We start from the raw sequence: 19320 nt of genomic DNA on the forward strand, positions 1-19320 counted from the left end.
TTAAGGTTACTTTTTACTAGCCAAGAAACGGGGCGTTTTCTAGTTACTTCCATTTTATATACTTTACTTATACGTACATGTAAGTTTGTACACATAAAGAAGGTGGGATATGACGCAGGGTAGTCCACATCGCCTGTACCTGCTTGACGTATGTTAGTAGGGTATTATTTACCCCTCTTACCCCCACTGCTACTACTATGAAGACGCTAATAGTACCCCTTTGTATACTCTAATAAGAGGTAAGCTTGCCAAAGTATATCCTGTATAATTCCGACAATCAGATTACAAGCAGCTTAATGTTGGTACAAACAGAGGAATTTACTCTTCAACATAAGTGCCTCATACCATTTTTTGTCCGAGTTGCCCACGTATAAAGAAGTATTTCCACAAATCAAAACAACTACGTATAGCTTAGTATTGGCTCTAAGACTTGCCTAATCGGACCTAAGAGACGATTATCAACGAATCGTATATTCTCCGTAGCTGCTAATTAGATATATGCGCTCCAATAGAAACACCGCGCTTGACGGATTAGATAGTTGGCATTGGCGAGGCGGGTTTCTATTATCGTAAACTTATAAGATTGTCCTGGACTTTGGGAAGATGCATAGAACTAAGCAATGCTAGTAGCTAACCGGAAATACAAGAGGTTATACAAGTTGTCTGTAGAAATATCTGCTTGATTCCTATACGGTTGAAACATAGAAGACTTGCAAGCCCTTTCTCTTCAGTGCTAGTACTTTATATCAAGTAATACTTAAAAGCGGTCACTTGTATAGTCATCTTCACCCTTCTCATTAGGGTATGAAGTAGATATACGAGTTTATAACAGCAACGGTTAGTATGCGTATATTATGTGTAGCCTATTTTAATCCGGGGAGATATGAAAGAGATAAGTCGGATTTCTACTATAACTTAAGAGTGTGTTTAGTACGTAGATGGTATAGGATCCTTGCCGGATATATTAGTGACAGTATACCGGAGACCAGGTAGTACTCAACCATGATGTGTGTAAGTTACTATATTCTGGTATGCGCTTATAAACAGCTCGTAATTAGAACTTGTCTACACAACGAAAAGTTCCAGCTCGGAGTGAGTGCTTTCTAAACCATACCCTCGTGTATATCTAGCTTGCTTTGAACAGGAGGTCTATAACAAACATCTATAACTACATCCATGTTGTGAACCAGAATAAATACGGCACGAGTCTACGAATTGAGCCAAGGCAATTCTATAACGGTATTTTCAGAGTGTCTTGTTTACTCAAAGACCGAAACTTATATTATTTATTATTATAACCAACTCACTGTTAAATAACACCAAGTCAAGTTTATAACCAAGACTATATTAACTTCCTAATATCCCATCCAGGTCTACGGCCTAAATACCCTCTCTCGTTAAACCCTCACTACCTTTCCTTATCAGGCCTACCGCAGCCAGACACCACCTCCTTCCACCCCAGTATCCAACGCCTATCGAAACATATTCCAACTACACTCAAGGATCCACGTAACTACCCGGTTTCGGTGGTCCAGACCTTGTCGACCCATCAATACGCTTGATCTTCAGCTCGCCTAAATCGATTCCGTCCATAACCCGCAGGTTGACCGGCGACCAGTCGAGATGATCCCGGGCCCACTGCTGCTGCTCGACAGGCAACTCCTCGATCTGCGCCGGCGTGTAGTCCTCGATGCGATTATGTACCGGCACCCCGCAGGTCCGACAGAACGACTTGCGCCACACGCCACCGCCGAAGGAATAGTATCTCATTTCTGCAGCTCCTACGATGGTGACTTGTGGCTTGTTGGGGTAGATCCAGCAGTACGCGTTCTATGGAGAGGGGAAGTGGTGAGATTATTGTATAGGATTCGATTATAGAGACTATGGAATAGGTATGGGTTGAGTGGGATGTGTAGGTATATAGATAGAATAGGAAAGCTGTTGGGATTAAGGGAATAAGGGGGAGAAAGGAAAGCATACTCGAGTGCATATGCTGCAGTCGCATTCCATTATGAGTCCCTCGTATGTGCTATCAATCGGCTTTGACTTCAGAGCCAGAGTGACGGCTCCGCAGTGGCAACCCCCGGTATATATCTTTGCGCCCTCGATTTCGGCTGGGGGTTCCTGGCCGTTGAACGTGGGAGGACTCCACGCTGGGGGGGTTGCCTTGTCGTCGAGTCTAGTGATAAGGGGGAAAAGCTAAGCTTCCTACCGTTTTATGGAAGCACTTGTAGGTGATCGACTCACGGTTGCGTGCCTAGATCCCATGCTTTGATTTTCTGGAGTGCTCGCAACTGAGACTATGTTAGAATTTCTACCGTGTAGTAACTGGGAGACTTGGATGGGATTATATATATATATAGGGACTTACATTGACGTATTTCTTCGAGTCAACACGGAATAGAAAAGTACAACAGGTTGAACAAAACTATAACGGAGGTGTCAGTCAATGCTTCAATATTTGGTTTGGTTTCATTTCGCATCTAAACTATATGCTCTCAAGGTAGCTCACCTGATGCTTGACGCCTCCGAAGTTGTAGTTTGATAGCGCGGCCGGATCACCCTTCACGAACTTGATGTCGTTGTTATTGTTTGGGGCCAGGAAAACGGCGCCTCTCTTACAGCAGTAGCTGCAACTGCACTGCAAGCCATTTTCGATATCCCCCGGAAGGTCAACTTCGAACACATACGCGGTACAATGGCAGTTGCCGCGATACTTGGTAAGTTGATTCTCGGCCATTTTGGTGATGCCCTGTTGCGCTTTTTATTCTAGGATACTATTGAGAAGGAGTTAATTATATACACGAATGAGTAAGAGCGGAGCCGGCAAGGCCGAGTGAGTCAATAGGGGTCAAGTTATTATAAATTCCGAACTCCTATGAGCGGTAAGATGGTATCCCCTTAAGTCCTTATGAATCAAAAGGGGGGAATCATGCGATTATGTAGATCCTGAATTATACATACTCGGATTGTATGTATTTGGTAACGAGCAAACGTCATGAACTAGTCTACCTGATTCGTTTAATATCTTACCCGACCAGGCGGTCAGGACTTAAGGGGATAAAACCAGCGATTTCTGTTGGGATATAAAATATTCATAACTTTGAATCCCGAACATGCGTAGTAGAGTGACGATAACTACAAGGTATATATTCTGATTGCATATCTTCTAGAAGAGGTATGGAAATCATACTGGGGGTATGGTTGGCTGATGCTTGGCATATTACCCACTTACATACCTGAACAGCTTACCATGGTAGAAGCAAAGAGAGATCGACTACGCATCCATTATCTTGGGAATCTACATTATCATCAATAATAATCACGCAGCCTTTTCAAAATGACGATGTCTTCTTAGACTTGAACAAGAGGAAATGTAGAACTCGTAGGTGATTTACTACCGGTCGCAGCCTAGGGTAAGAATACCAAAGGCGCCAAATCGAGAGGAGCTTCATAGGCATAGGGATAGGGACATAACAGCCCTCTTTTTAACACACCGTCCTCTCAAGCCCATCTCATGTCTTTTCGCAACATCCGGAACTCCGCCCATATAACCCTAACGTAACCTGATAACCTGCCTAGACGCCCGCTAATTGTACTCATAATGTTAGGTACTCATGATGATAACGCCGATGGAGAAGAGTATTCTCGCATTCTCAAATACACAAGACAATACTATTGTGCTTTAGTTTAGTTCTTCCGCCGCGTCTCGTATACCGCGACGGCAGCTTCGAGCTCGGTAAGGCTCGTGCGATCCCCGTAAGCGTTCTCTACGGCCTCATTCCGACTGGTCTCTGCCGTGGGTACGGGTATGGGCACGGTTGCTGGAATGGTTTCCGCGCTACGGAATAATTGTTCCTGTTGGACGTGGTGTTCTTGCTGCCACTTGTCGGCTTTAAGGGCCTTGTATTTCGCCAAGCCGTATCCTTTGCGCGGGGAAAGATGTTAGCTAAAGTGTTGTGATTATATGAAGAACATCTCTGAGGCTAATATGGAATAAGCTATACTAACCAATTCCTACGGCTGCGACTGTCGCGGTGGCACTGCGTCTTCGTGTTAATACGTATCGACTGTGATGGGATAAATTAGGCTTACATTGTTCTCTCGATGCGCCCCGATTTGTGTAGAGCGGGAAGGTAACTTGGATAGACTGGCGTTGTAGCCGAGAAAGGTCGTGGTGCGTTAAAATTGGCAGGCATTTTGATATTATGTATTTGGAAATGCTATAAGAAAGGTAGGGATCGAAGGGGATATGAGTGTTTGTGAGTTTAGGAATTCAGGTCAGGTAAATGGGTTTCTCGAGTCGGGTTTTATACTAATAGCAAGACTTGTCGAGGTGATGGCTTATAGTTAAGTGTCGAGCGTTAAAGTTCCTAGTCAAAAGCAAGAGAATTACTCTCAGACAGATGAACAGACGATAGAAGTAGCTATTGGAATAAATATAAGGAAAACTAACTATGTCCCTTGGCAGGCACAGGTGGGATTTAAAAGTATAAATACTCTTTGGGAGGTCTTAACGACCCAGCCGGGCTTCAGCCAGAAAAGGTTTTGACGCCGGTACGTAAAATCATGCTTTCGTTTGATTATGCCGCCAGTCTCTCGAGACCAGAGTGGGAAAATGGAACGGGTATGAGCCGAGATGGAACGATGTGACGCACGAAACATATGGCCCAGACCTTTTTTTTTACGCCATTTACGCCAGTTTCTTTAGTTATTGTTTAAGACATGGGGGGACCAGGGAGACCAGGGGGACCAGAGGAAAAGAAAGCGGGGGAAGATCATCAAGGCGCATATGCAATGTCGTGTGATCGTGGGGTCATCACAAGCTTCTCCAAAACATAAAATTATAAGTTTATAAGTCTATAATAAAATATATTGGGTTATGCGGTAGATGAGTTAACTTAGATGGATAGGGGTTGCCGGTCTACCGGGACAGCCCGAGGGTTTTTTTTTAATACGAAACCCGAGCTTTACTTTTGTTAGTTGTTCTCCTGAAAAAAAGCCCCGGTTAACTTGATGCTAATATTAAATATTAAACATACAACCCGGTAGTTGATCATACGCTTGTCTTTTACGAGACGAAACATAGGTACGAACCATACGAAACAGAGGCTCTTGCGAACCTTGACTAAACTAAAACAAAAATTAAACATAGAATCTTAGATTAGGTAGTTAGCTACCGAGATCTTCAAAGATATAATGCATATTCGTATATCCATCCTTTACCATATTATCAACCACACGTAGTATACCACACAGTAGCCCTACTCTATAATCCTATACCAATAAATACTCCCGCATTCATGCCTAACACCCCTACCAACCAAATCTTACACACCCACGTCTTCGTTGACATTGACATTGACATTGACATTCTCGTCCTGCAAGTGACAAGATTGCACTCCCGGTCGAGTAAGCCAGCCAGCCACCTTATGCATGTGCCGAGCTGAGCCATTTGCCGCCTATACATGCCCCAGGCCGTTAGCTTTGCGACATGTAGAGACATACATTCTTCCTAATGCAGATAGTAGAAGCGCGTCTAATAAATAAATTAATGTCTACCTATAAATCCCTCCTAAGGTATACTGTTTACCCACACTTGGCGGTGCTGATGAAGGGCTTGTCGTTTGACAAACAACAAGCTGCCGTTTTAAAAACGCTGTTTTGAGGTTCCACGCCAGCACGCCAAGCTGTTAAACACCGGTAGCCGTTTAAAACAACCCTGTTGCTATGTATTTGCACCGTAGTCGATCCCGGGTTGATCTGTTTAGCTTAATTATCCCCCCCCTTATTTTATATACATGGTAGTAAGCTTCGTGGCACCAAGCACTATGCAAACAACAGAGGTGGATAAGAAAGGCAACGAGCTACTTGCCTAAATATGAGGCAGATGTTTTGTATTAGAATTAAAATAGATTATTTAGCCAATGAATAGCATCGTACTGGAATGAGAACTACTCGGTCCAAGGTTCACATATCACTAACTACAGGTTACAAAACACGTATAACCCTATGCTTCGTCGTAAAATAATTTGCATTGTCTAAATCATAGCCCGAGGTACTCTAGCACCTCGTTTTTTTTTGGTCCGTGCTATCTCGACAAGAGCATTCATTCCACTTGCGACATCAATCATCTTGGATATCACTACTCTATCTTTTTTAGCCTCCCAAAAGCCCCTCTTCGTCAGCTCATTAACGACTACGAGTTACCGTTGCGAGACGGCATTTTGGACTGCCCTGAAAAATTATATACTCCTAGATATTCCCCTTCCATCAAGCAGCAGCGGTACCAATCTTGTTCAAACCTTTGAGGGATCCCAGACTTAGTGCTAGTCCTTGTGACCTGCTTCTTATGCGGACGAAACCTGTAATTGGCCCATCCTCTCCTTCCTTTTCGATACTCAGGTTTGCCAGAGCATCCTCGCCTGCGAATAATTAGTTGGCATTTTTGAATAGCTAGTTAATAGTGAAAACTTACCAAAGACACTCTTGGCGTATAGGTTGGCGCTCAGGAACTGGCAATCGCCCTTCATGCTAGCTTCCGGCGTCAAACAGTTCATATTCGTGCAGGCCATCAATTGTTCCAAGAATTCGCGGAGGCTCTTGGCCTTGCTGTTAATGTTGACCTTGTTCTCCCACTCGAATTCCGTCCACATGGTGCGGAACTGCGTCTCTGTACATGTTGCCGGCTGGATATAGTCCATAATATCGACATGTAGATCGTTAAGAATAACAACATTTGTGTCCGTGCTGTGAGCTCCATCGTATACTACGTTACCAAATATAACTCCGGTATCTGTCGATGAAACTTTAATGGTACATTGCACGTTGTGGAAGTCGTGCGGGCCAAGGTTCTGCGTAGTAGGTCGTTCGACAACCTTGAGGTCGCCAAGCGTAGCGAACTCGACTGACAAGTTCTGGAGAGTCTCGGTGGTTTGATTGACTAAAAGAACATCCAGGACGATGTCGAACTGATGTACTTTAACGTACGCCTCGGCGTATACGGGGTCGGAGAAACCAGTAAGCTGAACGACACGGCTTAACTTCGATGAAAGGTCCTCCGATACAGACTCTCCGCCAGTTGCTCTCTCGAGATCAAGCTCGATCTCGTCGGCGCCGTCTGATACGTTCTTCTTAGATAGCTGTCGAATCTGAACGACATCATCGACTTGGACGGCGGTCTTGGCCTTTTCGAAGGCAACCTTTGCCGCCCGCTTCTTCTCTTCAACCTGCACCATAGCACGGAAAGCTTTCCGCGTATCGTCGAGGAATACCGTTTCCAATTCCTTCCTGTCGGAGAACTCCGCCAACGACCGAACACAGGACATTATCCTGTCGACAGAATCCTCATCGATGGGAGCCTTGACAAATTGCGATTGACCAACACGTATGATGGAAATCATGATCAGCATAGCTTCGGCCTTGAGAGCATTCGTTCGGGCCTTGTCCGAAGAGATCTCGGAATGACGCATAACCAACTTGGTAAGAGTTGCCGAAAGAACGGCGGCCAAGTAGTAGTCACCCTCGAGGATGAGCTGTCGTAGTGGTGGTTTTTGAGCAGCCTTGACAGCTTCTAGTTTGGCGGCAGCAGCCGAACCGCTGGTAAGAGCTGTCTCGGTGGCGTATGTACCGTCAGCCAGGACCCTCCTTGAGCCTGACGGCGCCGCCGACTTCGAGTGGCCATTGACCTGCTCCTTTTCTTTCTCCTCATCTCCATCTACGTGGTCTAACAGTCGCTGTTCGGAGGCCAGAATAGGTATCTCTCCTAGACTCGCACGTATCCTCTTCCACGCATCTCGAATATCGCTCTCTTCAAGAGAATACTCGCCAATGATCCAGATAATTCCACGGTAGACTTTGCCTGCTCGGACCTCGCTGAGAGTGTCAACCAATCGCGAGACGATTGAGGGCCGTAGCTTGGGGAACTTTTCGACTACCTCCTTGACGAAGCTGATAACGTCGACAGCGGAATTATTGCTAAAGTCGGCAATGAAGTCCATGAGTAGATCGACTACGCTAGCTGCTACTTCGGAGAATTTGATAGCACACTGGTGAATGGAATGAATGAGGAGTTGTCGGTACTCAGCGTTCTTCTCGTATTCCTGATCAACAGTTTTAGACAGCTCTTTCTTAAGCAGTAAAATAACCTCTTCGACATTCTTGCTCGACACCATCTCTAGCGCGATAGTAAGGGCCTTTCGTCGGACATCGATATCGGGACTAGATAGCGCACGTAGGATCTCCATCACCAGATCGTCTAGTACGCCCTCGTTCTTCTGCCGTAGTTGGTCTACTCGGTCGAGGACGATAAGTTTCACATTGTTGTCGGCTTCTTTGATGCTCAGTTCGATAAACTTAGCCGCGGCCGCCTTTACCGCAACTGGGTTGCTGGTTAATGCTGTTAAGGACGAAGCAGCTTCGTAAACGACAGTTGAAGCTCCGGCCTCAAGTAGATCGAAAATGAGTCTCAAATAACGGGCCTGCGATTGTTAGTCGCTAGCCTACCAAATTGGGTTCTGGACTGCTTTACCTTGTGCTGGGAATTCTGAACTGCATCTTTTCGAATGAACTCGAGCTCGACCAACTGTAGTAGCTCCTCGGCGTTTGGAATCCCCTCAAAGACGGAGCTCAAGTACACTAAAGCCTTCTCGTGGTCAATGCTAGCCAGAGCAGAAAAGGCGTTACGCTTGCAAGTGGCATCGCTTTCTCCCTCGAGGAAGGCGGCAATCAGCTCGGAAGCATCTGGGATAAGGGACGGCGAATGTAAAAAGATGGAAGAGATGGCGAAGACGGCATTCTTTCGGACGTAGGCGTGGCGATGCTCGAGACAAGACCGAGCCGAGGATAGTAAGGGCTCGATCAGCTCTGGTTCTCGTAGCTTGCAAAGGAATCGTAGCGTATTTCCCCTGATGTACTCGTTCGGATGTTGAAGATCATTTCTAATGCCATTGCTAAGCCCAGAGCTGTTAGCAACCGAGTCTGTATGTCATTCATAACTTCTTTCTGTACTCACCAAACAAGAATCATCTCCTGCTTTAATTTACCGGTGGAGTCGAGCTTAGGACAGATCTCGTAGTAGAAGTATAATAGCTTTTTCAATGGCTTATACTTGGAAGGCATAACGAATCGAATAATGTGCATAAGGAGCTGAGGCATAGGGTCACCGTTCAACATGACAGTTAAGATGCGCTTCATAGTATCGACCTTTGTCTCATCTGTACCCTTTTCCAACTGCATGCGCAAATCCGACATGGATGGGACATCTGCGGTATTGTCCTGGTGGACCAAGCTATAGGCGTTCTCGAGGAAGGTCGTCATGCTGGGCAATTGTTGCGGCTTCCGCCGGCGTGGTAAACTCGAGAAGATCTATAAGGGTTTAGGTAGGTAGATAGACCGACAAGAAGGAGGAGAACTAGATAAATTTTGAGTAGACAGTTCAAGTATTATATTGGAGGTCGTGTTCGGGGAATAAGGCTCGAGGGCTCGTGGGCTCGTGTAGATTCGTAAATACAAGGCCGAAATAGAATTGAACAATTAAAAGAGCCGTCCCAGCAGTTGAAGAGGTGGTATAACGAGGACAATGCGATCATGCATCCCAGTGAAAGTTGGACTGGGTCGAGAAAGTTGAACAGCGGTGATGTTGTTGTTATGCTGTTATGGAGTTGATAACAATAATCCGTCCAGGCTGGCCCCAAAATCCAAACGTCCAGCAATTACGGAATACACAGAAATCTGTCCCTCCTAAAATGGATTGGGTTTGAAAGAATATGAGGATTTGATTGGCTCATATGCAACGTTGAATTAAATAATCCGTAACCCGAATATTAGCCATGTGAAACAAGGTCGATTAGGTACGGACCAGCCTCAATTCGACTGTGGCTTACGCTCTTTTCTTAAGTATCCAAGTACTTACTTCGTAGGAGGTACACTTCGTACATGTGCTTCCAGTTAAAGCTCCCCACGCACAGTACATTTTAGCTGTTCCCCTGCCCCGCCGAAACTTTCTAGAGCTACACTGCCAAGCTATCGTCTAGTGAAGCCTCGTCGCAACATTAACAAGGCTAAATCTAGTAACACCCTTTGGAACGCAGTACTACCGTCATTAAACTTAGCAAGCCGAATCCGAGACTTAGTATTGTCTTTCTATACTCGTACAGTTGTCTTATTTACAGCAACCATATCAACTACCAATATGGCCTCCACCGGTGAACCTTTCTATATCCGATACTAGTACGTGCAAGCTTCAAATAGACGTGAAGCTCAAAGCTTGAAGCTAATTGACCAATACAGCTCAGGTCACTCCGGTCGATTCGGCCATGAATTTCTAGGTACGCGTACCTACGATTCCCCTGCTCTTCGATCGCCCTCGTTATCTACCTACGTGTCTATAGAAAAAGTAAATAGAGAAACTAACAATAGCAGAGTTCGATATTAGAGTAGTAGGCGATGGTCGAAGTGCCGTAGCTCGATATGCAAACAACTCCAACTACAGGAACGACAGTCTAATCCGAAAAGAGAGTATGTCAGCACCTATTTCCTACTACGCTCTCTTCCTCGAGCGAAATACACCCCATTCCCGGAACGAAGAACTCGAAGTAGCAATCAAAGACAAGGCTAACGAAGAAAACAGTGTGCGTTAGTTCGTTGGTGGTAGATGAGATCAAGCGCATCGTCAAATCGAGCGAGATCATGAAGGAAGACGACGCCAAATGGCCACAGAAGAATAAGGATGGTAGACAGGAATTAGAGATTCGCGTGGGCAACGATCACATATCATTCGAGGCGAGTAGATCCCCTTTATATACCTTTCACCATAACTCGGCCTAAGCCCCACCGTAGAACGACGAGTACTAATACCAATACCAATTATAGACAGCTAAGATTGGTTCCCTAATCGACGTGACGGAATCGGCAGACCCCGAAGGACTACGGGTATTCTACTACCTGGTACAAGATCTAAAGGCTCTTGTTTTCAGCTTGACATCACTTCATTTCAAGATCAAACCCATCTCGTGAAGAGCTAAGATAGATAAGGCGCACAAGTGCGAGTTTACGATCATCATTATGTATACATAGAGTAGTACGGCATTCCCCCCCAAACCCCTTACAATATACCCCCCCTTGCCGCGAAGTTGTGAAATGCTGCAGTAATCCCGTCTGTCGTGAACGTGATGTGATACCTCCCCTTAAAAAAAGGAGACCAAGACCCAGACCGCTGCGCTGGGCTATGCTCGGTGTCGAGTTCCGTACTCCTCCCTATTTGCGTTGCAGAAATTGAGATGCCAGTTTATACCATCCCGTAATGATTTCCTTCGCCTGCCAAAAAATTACTTACTACTACTATTCGAGCAAGTGGTCGTTGCTGTATGCTATTCTGACGTCCACATGCCCGACATCAACTATCTTATCATTCATTCCGTACGAAAAACCGTATACGGCTATCGAAATTCCACGGCGCCGAAGCACCCTCTATCCTCTACGTGCTTAAGCTCCAGCTGTTGGAATCTATGATGGAAACCAGTCGTATTAGCAAAAGTGCTCTTGCGTTGGTAATGGCTTGGAAGTGATGACGGACGCGGGACATGAACAAAATAAAATATGGCATTTGATACATATCAACGTGTACACGTATGTGCATATATGAAGCATAATAGGTTTAATAAATGGATGGCACAGATACGAGGGAAAAGAAAGAAAAACATACTTCTCGCTCTTGGAGTGGAAATATATACCACTAACGCTTCCTTCCTTCTGGTTGAAACAGATATAGTAGAAACCTTCGAAGCTTGCTCCGTTAATAGTGCGGACGCGATGATCGGGAACGAGAAAGTGTTCCTTCCAACGCATAAAAATGTTCTCTCGTTGAGCTAAGTTAGGGATAGTGACGGGTCCCTTGCGTACTTGTTTGGCGTATTGTCGAAATGCTGTGAATTTGCTCCAGTGACTCAGATCGATTTTATCTGTTGCACCCCAGCCCGCGTGCTTCGTGATGAATTCGTATTTACTACCGATAATCTCGCCTTCGAAATACGTCGTCAACGTCGGGTTATCTTCAGTCAGGCCTGAAGATCGTACGTCATATTAGCATATGTGGTCTTAGGTCCCGAGGTTGGGGGTGATGAGGGGGTGATGCGCCACACCGACTCGATCGGTGTAAGAACAAAAACTGAATGAAATGAGATGAATTGGTGAATTAGCTGGTTGACTTACCCTGGATCCTTAGAAATCCGCAGAGGAATGACTCCCTCAAGTCGACATATTTTATTTCGACTTGCACGTCGTATACTTGCCGTTCCGATTGTTGTGTGCCGTGGAATTTACTACCCGGCCGTAGGAAGGATGAGGGAGATGTTGGTATTATCTTGAACGACGTCAGCATACTTAACTAATGGATATAACCACTTATTCCCCTTAAAATAAGGGCGAATGGACTTACTCGGATGTTGGAATGGTCATATCCCATCGAAGGCGCATAAGCGTCCCCTGATTGCAACCGACCGGGTATTACGCCGTATTCTAATTTCTCACTTTCTGCGCCGATGGATGTTACAATGTCGTAATTGCCACTCGATCGTTGTAGCCCTGATGGCGCATCTGTGTCACTTTTGGCCGATGCATCGTGGTCTGCATCGGTGGGCTTATGCGCTGACGTAGTCTGGGATAGTGTGTTGGAGCGGTCAGGGGAGATTGTAGACTCTGTGCGACGACTCATTGAATCCGGGCCAGGAGATTCAGTAGCGGATCGCGAGTCTAAAGTATCGTGTTGAATATTGGCGTGGAGTGGTGCGCTGACTGGCTCAGGGGATGATGACGTCTCTGGACTATCGATATTCATCTCGAGTCCATCTTGATTTGATCGCCAACTACCCGTAAATCGGAGCGATTCTTCGGGATCAGGACAGGACGAACTGTGCGTTCTCGGAGGGAGTTCTGGGGGCGGATTACTAGGCATGACTGTTGAGGTTGTATGATTATGATGGAAGTTTTGCGTGGCGACTCTTTGTCTTTACTTCAAGTGAAACGTCTCGTAACAACGCGAAAGGGCTTGCGCGTATAGGTCGGACAATGAAGCCTTATGTGATGTTGCCAACCCAGAAAAATGTACAAGTAAATTAATGTAAGATTGTTCCAAGTAAGGAAAAAAAAAACCGATAATAGAAACGGCGCCGAAAAAGAAAAAAGAAGTATCTCGTGATGTCAATCAAAGCAAAGTTAGAAAAGTTGGTTTAGCAGTGATGAAGATTGGAGAGATGTCCCAAAAAAAAGGGTCATAAGAAACTAAAGCCGTACGTAAACTCGTGAAAGTCGGCTTAAACTTGTTGCAGGATTGTAGCAAAAGACGTACAGTGCTACAGTGCCCAGGCGTTGGAAGCAGGCCGTTGGAGCCTTGGAGGTCTGGGGGTGGAGAAGAATTAGGACCCAAGGACCCAATAGCTAGGGTGGACAGGGGACAGGGGCGGTGAGCCTATTATTAGACCCGTAGTATAGCCCTTGGTCTTGGGTAGCTTCACCGCATGAAGCGCGCATTAGGTATGTACATTAGGTATGTACATGTAAGCTTTTTTATGCGACTGGGAATAGGAAGCACATGGCAAAGAGCGTAAGAGAGATAAGCAGAGCCCGATAATGACGACCGTACGATATAATATTAATAGAATCCTTACAGAGCAGGATTCTAGAAGCCAGGAACAATATCACGCTATTTATTTCAGCAGTCAGCAACAAAAATTTCTTGAATGACGACGCAATAATACTCGACCAAAAGTTTTTATTGGAATAAGAAACTTACACGCTGATGACCTACGCAGTAATTATATGATTGGACAACTACATAGTTAGGTATATCAATTATCAGATGCAAAATTATATTAAATATCCTATTGTCAATTGTCAAATTCACTACACGAGGCAATATTTGAATTCGCATCCGGGAAATATCGAATAGGAATGTTCATTCAAATTCTATGATGCTTTTTCCTATGAGAGTGCTGCCTCATGCGTGTCTTAGACATCATGTGCCATGTGCTGCATACATGTACACATCATGCATGCCGCGCAATACGGTAGGCTGCTTACTTTATCTATAAGTTCTGACGGCAACACTGGTGGCGCCGACTAAAAGCTGTGTAGAGAAGCTTAATTAAACGGCGAGGTAGAAGTCGATCATATAGAAGTTTATGAAATATAGACTTTAATAGCTTTTAGTTTGACGTATATCTAACCATCATGACTTTCTTGTAAACCCCGAGTTACCGAACTTACGGCGCGTCGCGTGCTGAATATGCTGAATATTCGGTTCTATAATACACGTATGTCGCTAACCTCCACTTAAGCAACCACGTGAAGATTCAAAAAGAACCTTGCTCGACGGGCTGAGCGGGAGCAGTGGATATGAGGGGAAGTCTAGACGACTTAAACATTGGGTACCTTATAATGTAATTCCCTGCACCGGGCTTAGCGTTGATGGGGATAGCTAATTGTCAAATGAGTAAATCACCGAAATTCTAGCTATTAGCCTAGTGCTCGGTATAGAGGTATGACATATTAGGTAGTTATTTATTTTTGGTGTTTTGTTTAAAGTTGAATAAGAGATGGTGTTGATGTTAGAAATGTATACGTTATGTACCTCATAGATATCTACCTACCCTTAGGTACATCATCCCCTAAATAGGTATGGGGAAATTACTTGGGAAATAGGGTTTGCGGCTACCTAACGATTAGCGCTACTATCAATCTTAACTTTTCCTTTCTTGTAGCGATACAAAATATTAAGACACATCAAAGTTATCTGATATTTTGTTAAACTTCATCTTCAACTGCTCATACTTAATCCCCGCAATCAGCTTTGGGATCACGTTGTATTCAAAGGATTTATCTCGTCAGCTTGGTACCAATGACCAGTATAATGAGTATCCACTTTCCCTCCTATCAAAAAGGAGGTATGAGAAGATCATCAAAATAATATCCCTCTACTAATCACCCAGCCACGACATCTGCGCTCGCTTCCTCTGGTTTGAACCCCCTAAAATATGCTCGGCGAAACGAATTTAAGTCATCTGCAGTACGACCCTTTACTTGCTCTTCTCGCTTCCTTTGCGCCAACGCAGCCACGTCAACATCCGAATCCGGTAGACGGCGGTAAGTAATTAACCTTCGTGACCCTGAAGAACCTTGTCAGTCGAGACACCCACAAAAAGTGGATATATAGCAAGCATACATTTATTAAACACCTGCGAGCAGACGACCACGACGCTCAAGCGCGGGTGCGTTGGTATAGGAATTTCTTGTTCTTCGTCATTAGCAGACGGCATCCAGAAAGACAGACGACCGTTGTCCACTAAGGTATCCGAGGCAAAATCCAATATGTCATCTAACATAGCTGTAAAACTATATGGTCTCTTCGGGGGGACAAATGTCGGTTTTCTGACTTTTGTTAGCGATTATCATCAGGTTTTCTAGGAATGCATAAACTAACTGATATGATCGCTTTCCCTTCTCCACGAGCCAGACGTCCTTCTCCGGGTCTCTACACCCGAGAACTTTTAGTCCTTCCCTCACGCCGTATGGTGGATCACAGACGATGCCGTCGAGTATCTGCGCTCTTCGTACGGGACTGTTGGTCAAGTCGCTAACGAAAACGCCACCAAGTAGAGACTCTAGTCCATATTGCTTAAAATTACCTTTTAAGCTCTTCTTCCCACCTTCGCCCCTGACGCTACGACCATCAATATCGCTTCCTAGGCCAAGAGCGCCAAAATGCGCACATGCTATAGGAAAGCTGCCAGTCCCGACGAAGGGGTCGTAGAAGATTTTTCCTGGTGCGGCAAGGGAAATGTTGGCTGTAACTAAAGCTAATTCCGAATCCATGGAGGTCGTGCTGATATATCCTCGCTTTTTGAGATCGTAGGTTTTGATTAACTCGCGCACACTATGACCTACGAGACGACCGAAGTGTATCTTTAAGGGGTTAGGTAGGTCACGCGGTACGGAATCAAATTCCCACTGTTCGAATATTGTAAATTCCTGATCCGGAGACTTTAGAAGAATTAACCCTTCGAAAGGAAGATAGGCAAAGCTATTTATGAGTGCCAATTTATTCTTCTCCGTTCGGGAGCCTTGGTAAGCGTCTATGTTAATCTTGAACGAGACATCTTTATATTTAGGCCATAAGTGAGCAGTGTCACGTTTGACGGCGGCGTGTAGCTCGTCGTATTTCTCGGCAGTACCCCAAAGTTCATGAATAGTTTGCGCCAATACCGAACGCCTTAGGAGAGCTTTTGCAGCATCTTCAGACTCTAGCCGGACTATGCAGAAAGGCGACTAGAGAATCGTAAGTATAGAATCTTAGGTAACTAGTCATGGCATAGATCATGGCATAGATTATTACCTCATCGCTATAGGAAATAACTTCTAGATCAAGACCTTCGACGATGGCGAGTGACTGAATTTCTGGCAAACGAAAACTCTCATGAGACTGAGAGAAACGAATAAGGTATTCCATTGTGGATTGAGCCTTGAGTGTTTCGTAGTCGCTAAGGGCAGATCAACCTGAAAGTTTTTGCTTCGTCTCTACGTACAAGCCACTCCATCTGAGGTTTAGAAATTCTGCTCGACAGCTGCCACTTGAGTCATAGGGTAACGAATGAATCCGTGTGCGGGTTTCACAAATGTGAAAATATGTTATGGTAAAAAAGAGGGAGTGTTTCTAAGAGAAAAATGGCCGAGTGCTTGGAATGGCGCTACTATTGATTTCTGCATGGTCCGCTTTAGTGCGATTTACTTATTCAAATTGCTTGACATAGTATTCTCTAAAGCATCTTAGTGTTATAAGAGAGCCATAATTAATTTTACGGTGGAGGGTTATTGTAACTCCCAAGTTTACGTTTCTGCCTCGATATCTCAATATCTCAATATCATCCTCCAGATTCTAGGCAATGTACGTCTATGCCATGAGTGCGAGATCTGTTATTTCCGATTTTAATATTCGCATTTGATAATGTTTTCATTTCCAGCGCCGAGCGTTTATCAATCCTCAAAATGCTTCGTCACATACGGAGTAATGGGTCATCCTGATCCCCAAAAATTACCAAGCAAAGGAAAACCATGGAGTACGTTGCTATCGCAAGACTTCGTACACAAAGTATAAATACCCGCATCTACATGATCCTATCTAAGACACTTGCTGATATAATATAGGTGGATCTAATCCTCCCGGCGGAACTAGTACAGCTCGTCGAGGATAAACTAACAGGTGATCCAAGCCGAGCACCTGAATTTTATAAGGTTATCATGACAGTTGGTCAAATCGTAGAAGGTGACTTCTTCACCGAATACATCAAGATAGGTAATTAGGTTTCTAACTACTATCGTCTCGCGAATGTCAAAATTGACGTGATGACAAGGCAACATTATGATGCTCTCGGAGGGAAGAGTAGATTCCGAGAATGTATTTTTGCTAAAAGAAGGTATGCACATCTTCCGATCTACTGGCAATATCTATAATTCACACATGACTAATAATACCCTAGGTATGCTCACGATGTATCTCGACAAAGAGACGTATGAGCGAGCTGGACTTGTTGGAAAGCCACACGGAGTCAAGGGTAAACGAGGACTTAAACCGAGATGGGGTACGCTCAACTCAATCATGTCTTGATCTTTGGCACGACTGCTAATTAGCCCCTAAAGTTGTACAATTCGATCTTCGAAGTCCCTCGATGCTCCACGGTAAGAAGGGCTTTGACAGATTGGCATATGCGTGTAAAAATGTTTTCAACGCACCGGTCACCTGGTTTTTTCATAATCTTTCCAAGAGTGAGTTATCTATAACGTTTTTTGGCTTTTGTTATTACTGATAGTTGTATGGCATAGCACCCGTTCCTGATCCTCTCTCACGGCACTATCCTGTTAAGTATACATCGCACCCCAAGGTCTCTGAGAATATTTCCACGAGGTTACCATTGTTGAAACCTCCGATCGCTATCCTATCGAACCAAAACCAGTCAGAGCTGGATGAATTTGCTACAGACATATATGAGTGGTTGTCTCTGGTCCGACTTGATAGTCCACGAATCAATATAGATGACAAGATCGACCCATATTTGTCCAATTACACCATTCCTGGTGCTCCCGACGACCTTCAGGAAGGCAAGCTGTGCCGAATTAGCTGGCAAGGTTTTATTCCGCCAAGGTGGACTCGACAAACCTTGGCGGAAGTAATACTCGCCCTGCCAGCCAAGTCATGGTTCTCGCTAAGCACTACGACGTTCGCGAGGGATATCGTTGGTGACAGCGCCGATTGTACCATTTTAAGACCACCTAACTCGTCCGGAGAGTATCTTCTCTGGGATATCAGGAAACAGAATTGAGATACATATCGTATTTCTAATCGAGGAATCCGATTTAGTTAGTCTTGTCTTGGACGAACGTTGCGATCCGCGGGATTACGTTCCGCTATGGCATCTTGGATTAGTTGCCTGAGCTCAGCTTGGCCAGCATCGGAGTGAAAGTCGTCCCGTTCAGCCAACTCTTCTATCCTTCTTCGAAATTCGGGATCAACCTCGAGTTCGGTCTCCTCTGCAGGTGTAACTGTGCTAACGGATATTCTGAGGCCATCTGGTATAGGCGGCGCGGCGTTTGTGTCCCCATTGGTCCCATTCAACAGGACCTGCGCATGACTGGTATCTTCCTTGGTTTTTAGGTACTCGGCAACCTCTGGGAAATCACCCTCTTCGACTATTTTCTGGAAAGCCGTATATCCTTCAGAGCCTTTGATCGTAATATCAGCTCCCAATTCCTCAACTAGAGCGCGAGCAGCTTCAACAGTTTCAACCACGAAGAGAGCAGTCTCGTCGTCCTCGTCGCGCAAGTTGACATCCACATTAAACTCGCGGATTAGGGTACGGAGGAGATCGAGATGATTATAACTTGCTGCCGCATGAACTAGGGAGTAGCCGTGAGAGTCCTGTTCGGAAGCTAGATTAGGATTCTCTCGAAGGAGAGGTAATAGAGCTGGGCTATTGTCGGCAGCTAAGAGGAACGGATTGGCAGACATGGCGACCAGATAGTCGGGTAGTTGAATTGAATGAGAGTTAATTCAGCCAGGCAGTTATTTGATACTAAGTAAATTTTAAAATAAAATAATTAAAAGTCCTAGTTTGCTATAACCACTGCCTTAGTGCCTGATAGGAAATTGACAGTGGGTTCAAGATCGGTATGACGCATATCGGCAAAATAAAATCTGAACCCCTCAGCCCCTCGCTAATAACCCCGCCATCTATGCAAAATGTGTAAAATAGGTATTGACCGCCTTCCGTTTTA

At 44.9% G+C, this 19320-nt stretch overlaps 8 protein-coding genes across 10 annotated transcripts; 2 read left to right on the forward strand and 6 right to left on the reverse strand.

The window, feature by feature from the left end:
• Positions 1-1497: 1497 nt before the first annotated feature.
• Positions 1498-2740, reverse strand: GL218_08890 (uncharacterized protein; the record flags this gene model as incomplete). The annotated part of the gene is made up of 2 exons (XM_033585703.1): positions 1498-1830; positions 2513-2740. The coding sequence occupies 2 exons, from the start codon at positions 2738-2740 to the stop codon at positions 1498-1500; spliced, it is 561 nt and encodes a 186-aa protein (XP_033440187.1).
• A 950-nt stretch (positions 2741-3690) lies between these two features.
• GL218_08891 (uncharacterized protein) lies at positions 3691-4199 on the reverse strand (the record flags this gene model as incomplete). Its single annotated transcript, XM_033585704.1, has 3 exons — positions 3691-3926; positions 4012-4043; positions 4096-4199. The coding sequence occupies 3 exons, from the start codon at positions 4197-4199 to the stop codon at positions 3691-3693; spliced, it is 372 nt and encodes a 123-aa protein (XP_033440186.1).
• A 2074-nt stretch (positions 4200-6273) lies between these two features.
• Positions 6274-9318, reverse strand: GL218_08892 (Coatomer subunit beta; the record flags this gene model as incomplete). Its single annotated transcript, XM_033585705.1, has 4 exons — positions 6274-6425; positions 6479-8480; positions 8531-8951; positions 9014-9318. 4 exons carry the CDS (start codon positions 9316-9318, stop codon positions 6274-6276), a joined length of 2880 nt encoding a protein of 959 aa, XP_033440185.1.
• An 874-nt stretch (positions 9319-10192) lies between these two features.
• On the forward strand, positions 10193-11016 carry GL218_08893 (Protein mago nashi like protein; the record flags this gene model as incomplete). Its single annotated transcript, XM_033585706.1, has 5 exons — positions 10193-10230; positions 10291-10328; positions 10423-10518; positions 10631-10786; positions 10877-11016. The coding sequence occupies 5 exons, from the start codon at positions 10193-10195 to the stop codon at positions 11014-11016; spliced, it is 468 nt and encodes a 155-aa protein (XP_033440184.1).
• A 422-nt stretch (positions 11017-11438) lies between these two features.
• On the reverse strand, positions 11439-12952 carry GL218_08894 (Glucose-induced degradation protein 4 like protein; the record flags this gene model as incomplete). The annotated part of the gene is made up of 4 exons (XM_033585707.1): positions 11439-11505; positions 11705-12062; positions 12211-12361; positions 12437-12952. The coding sequence occupies 4 exons, from the start codon at positions 12950-12952 to the stop codon at positions 11439-11441; spliced, it is 1092 nt and encodes a 363-aa protein (XP_033440193.1).
• A 2024-nt stretch (positions 12953-14976) lies between these two features.
• Positions 14977-16501, reverse strand: GL218_08895 (tRNA (guanine(10)-N2)-methyltransferase; the record flags this gene model as incomplete). Its single annotated transcript, XM_033585708.1, has 4 exons — positions 14977-15161; positions 15218-15423; positions 15476-16320; positions 16388-16501. 4 exons carry the CDS (start codon positions 16499-16501, stop codon positions 14977-14979), a joined length of 1350 nt encoding a protein of 449 aa, XP_033440192.1.
• Positions 16502-16996: 495 nt separating this feature from the next.
• On the forward strand, positions 16997-18368 carry GL218_08896 (the record flags this gene model as incomplete). 3 transcript variants are annotated; one of them, XM_033585711.1, is made up of 6 exons in its annotated part: positions 16997-17140; positions 17197-17344; positions 17403-17465; positions 17529-17630; positions 17689-17814; positions 17872-18368. In XM_033585711.1, 6 exons carry the CDS (start codon positions 16997-16999, stop codon positions 18366-18368), a joined length of 1080 nt encoding a protein of 359 aa, XP_033440190.1. The 3 variants fall into 3 exon arrangements, with proteins under 3 accessions (XP_033440190.1, XP_033440189.1, XP_033440191.1); XM_033585709.1 differs by lacking the exon at positions 17403-17465; XM_033585710.1 differs by lacking the exon at positions 16997-17140 and having other exon boundaries at positions 17290-17344.
• A 38-nt stretch (positions 18369-18406) lies between these two features.
• On the reverse strand, positions 18407-19054 carry GL218_08897 (uncharacterized protein; the record flags this gene model as incomplete). Its single annotated transcript, XM_033585712.1, has 1 exon — positions 18407-19054. The coding sequence occupies one exon, from the start codon at positions 19052-19054 to the stop codon at positions 18407-18409; it is 648 nt and encodes a 215-aa protein (XP_033440188.1).
• Positions 19055-19320: the final 266 nt, after the last annotated feature.

This window comes from Daldinia childiae (genome assembly GCF_008694065.1).
Source record: "Daldinia childiae strain JS-1345 chromosome Unknown Scaffold14, whole genome shotgun sequence".
In the NCBI taxonomy this organism is placed as follows: domain Eukaryota; kingdom Fungi; phylum Ascomycota; class Sordariomycetes; order Xylariales; family Hypoxylaceae; genus Daldinia; species Daldinia childiae.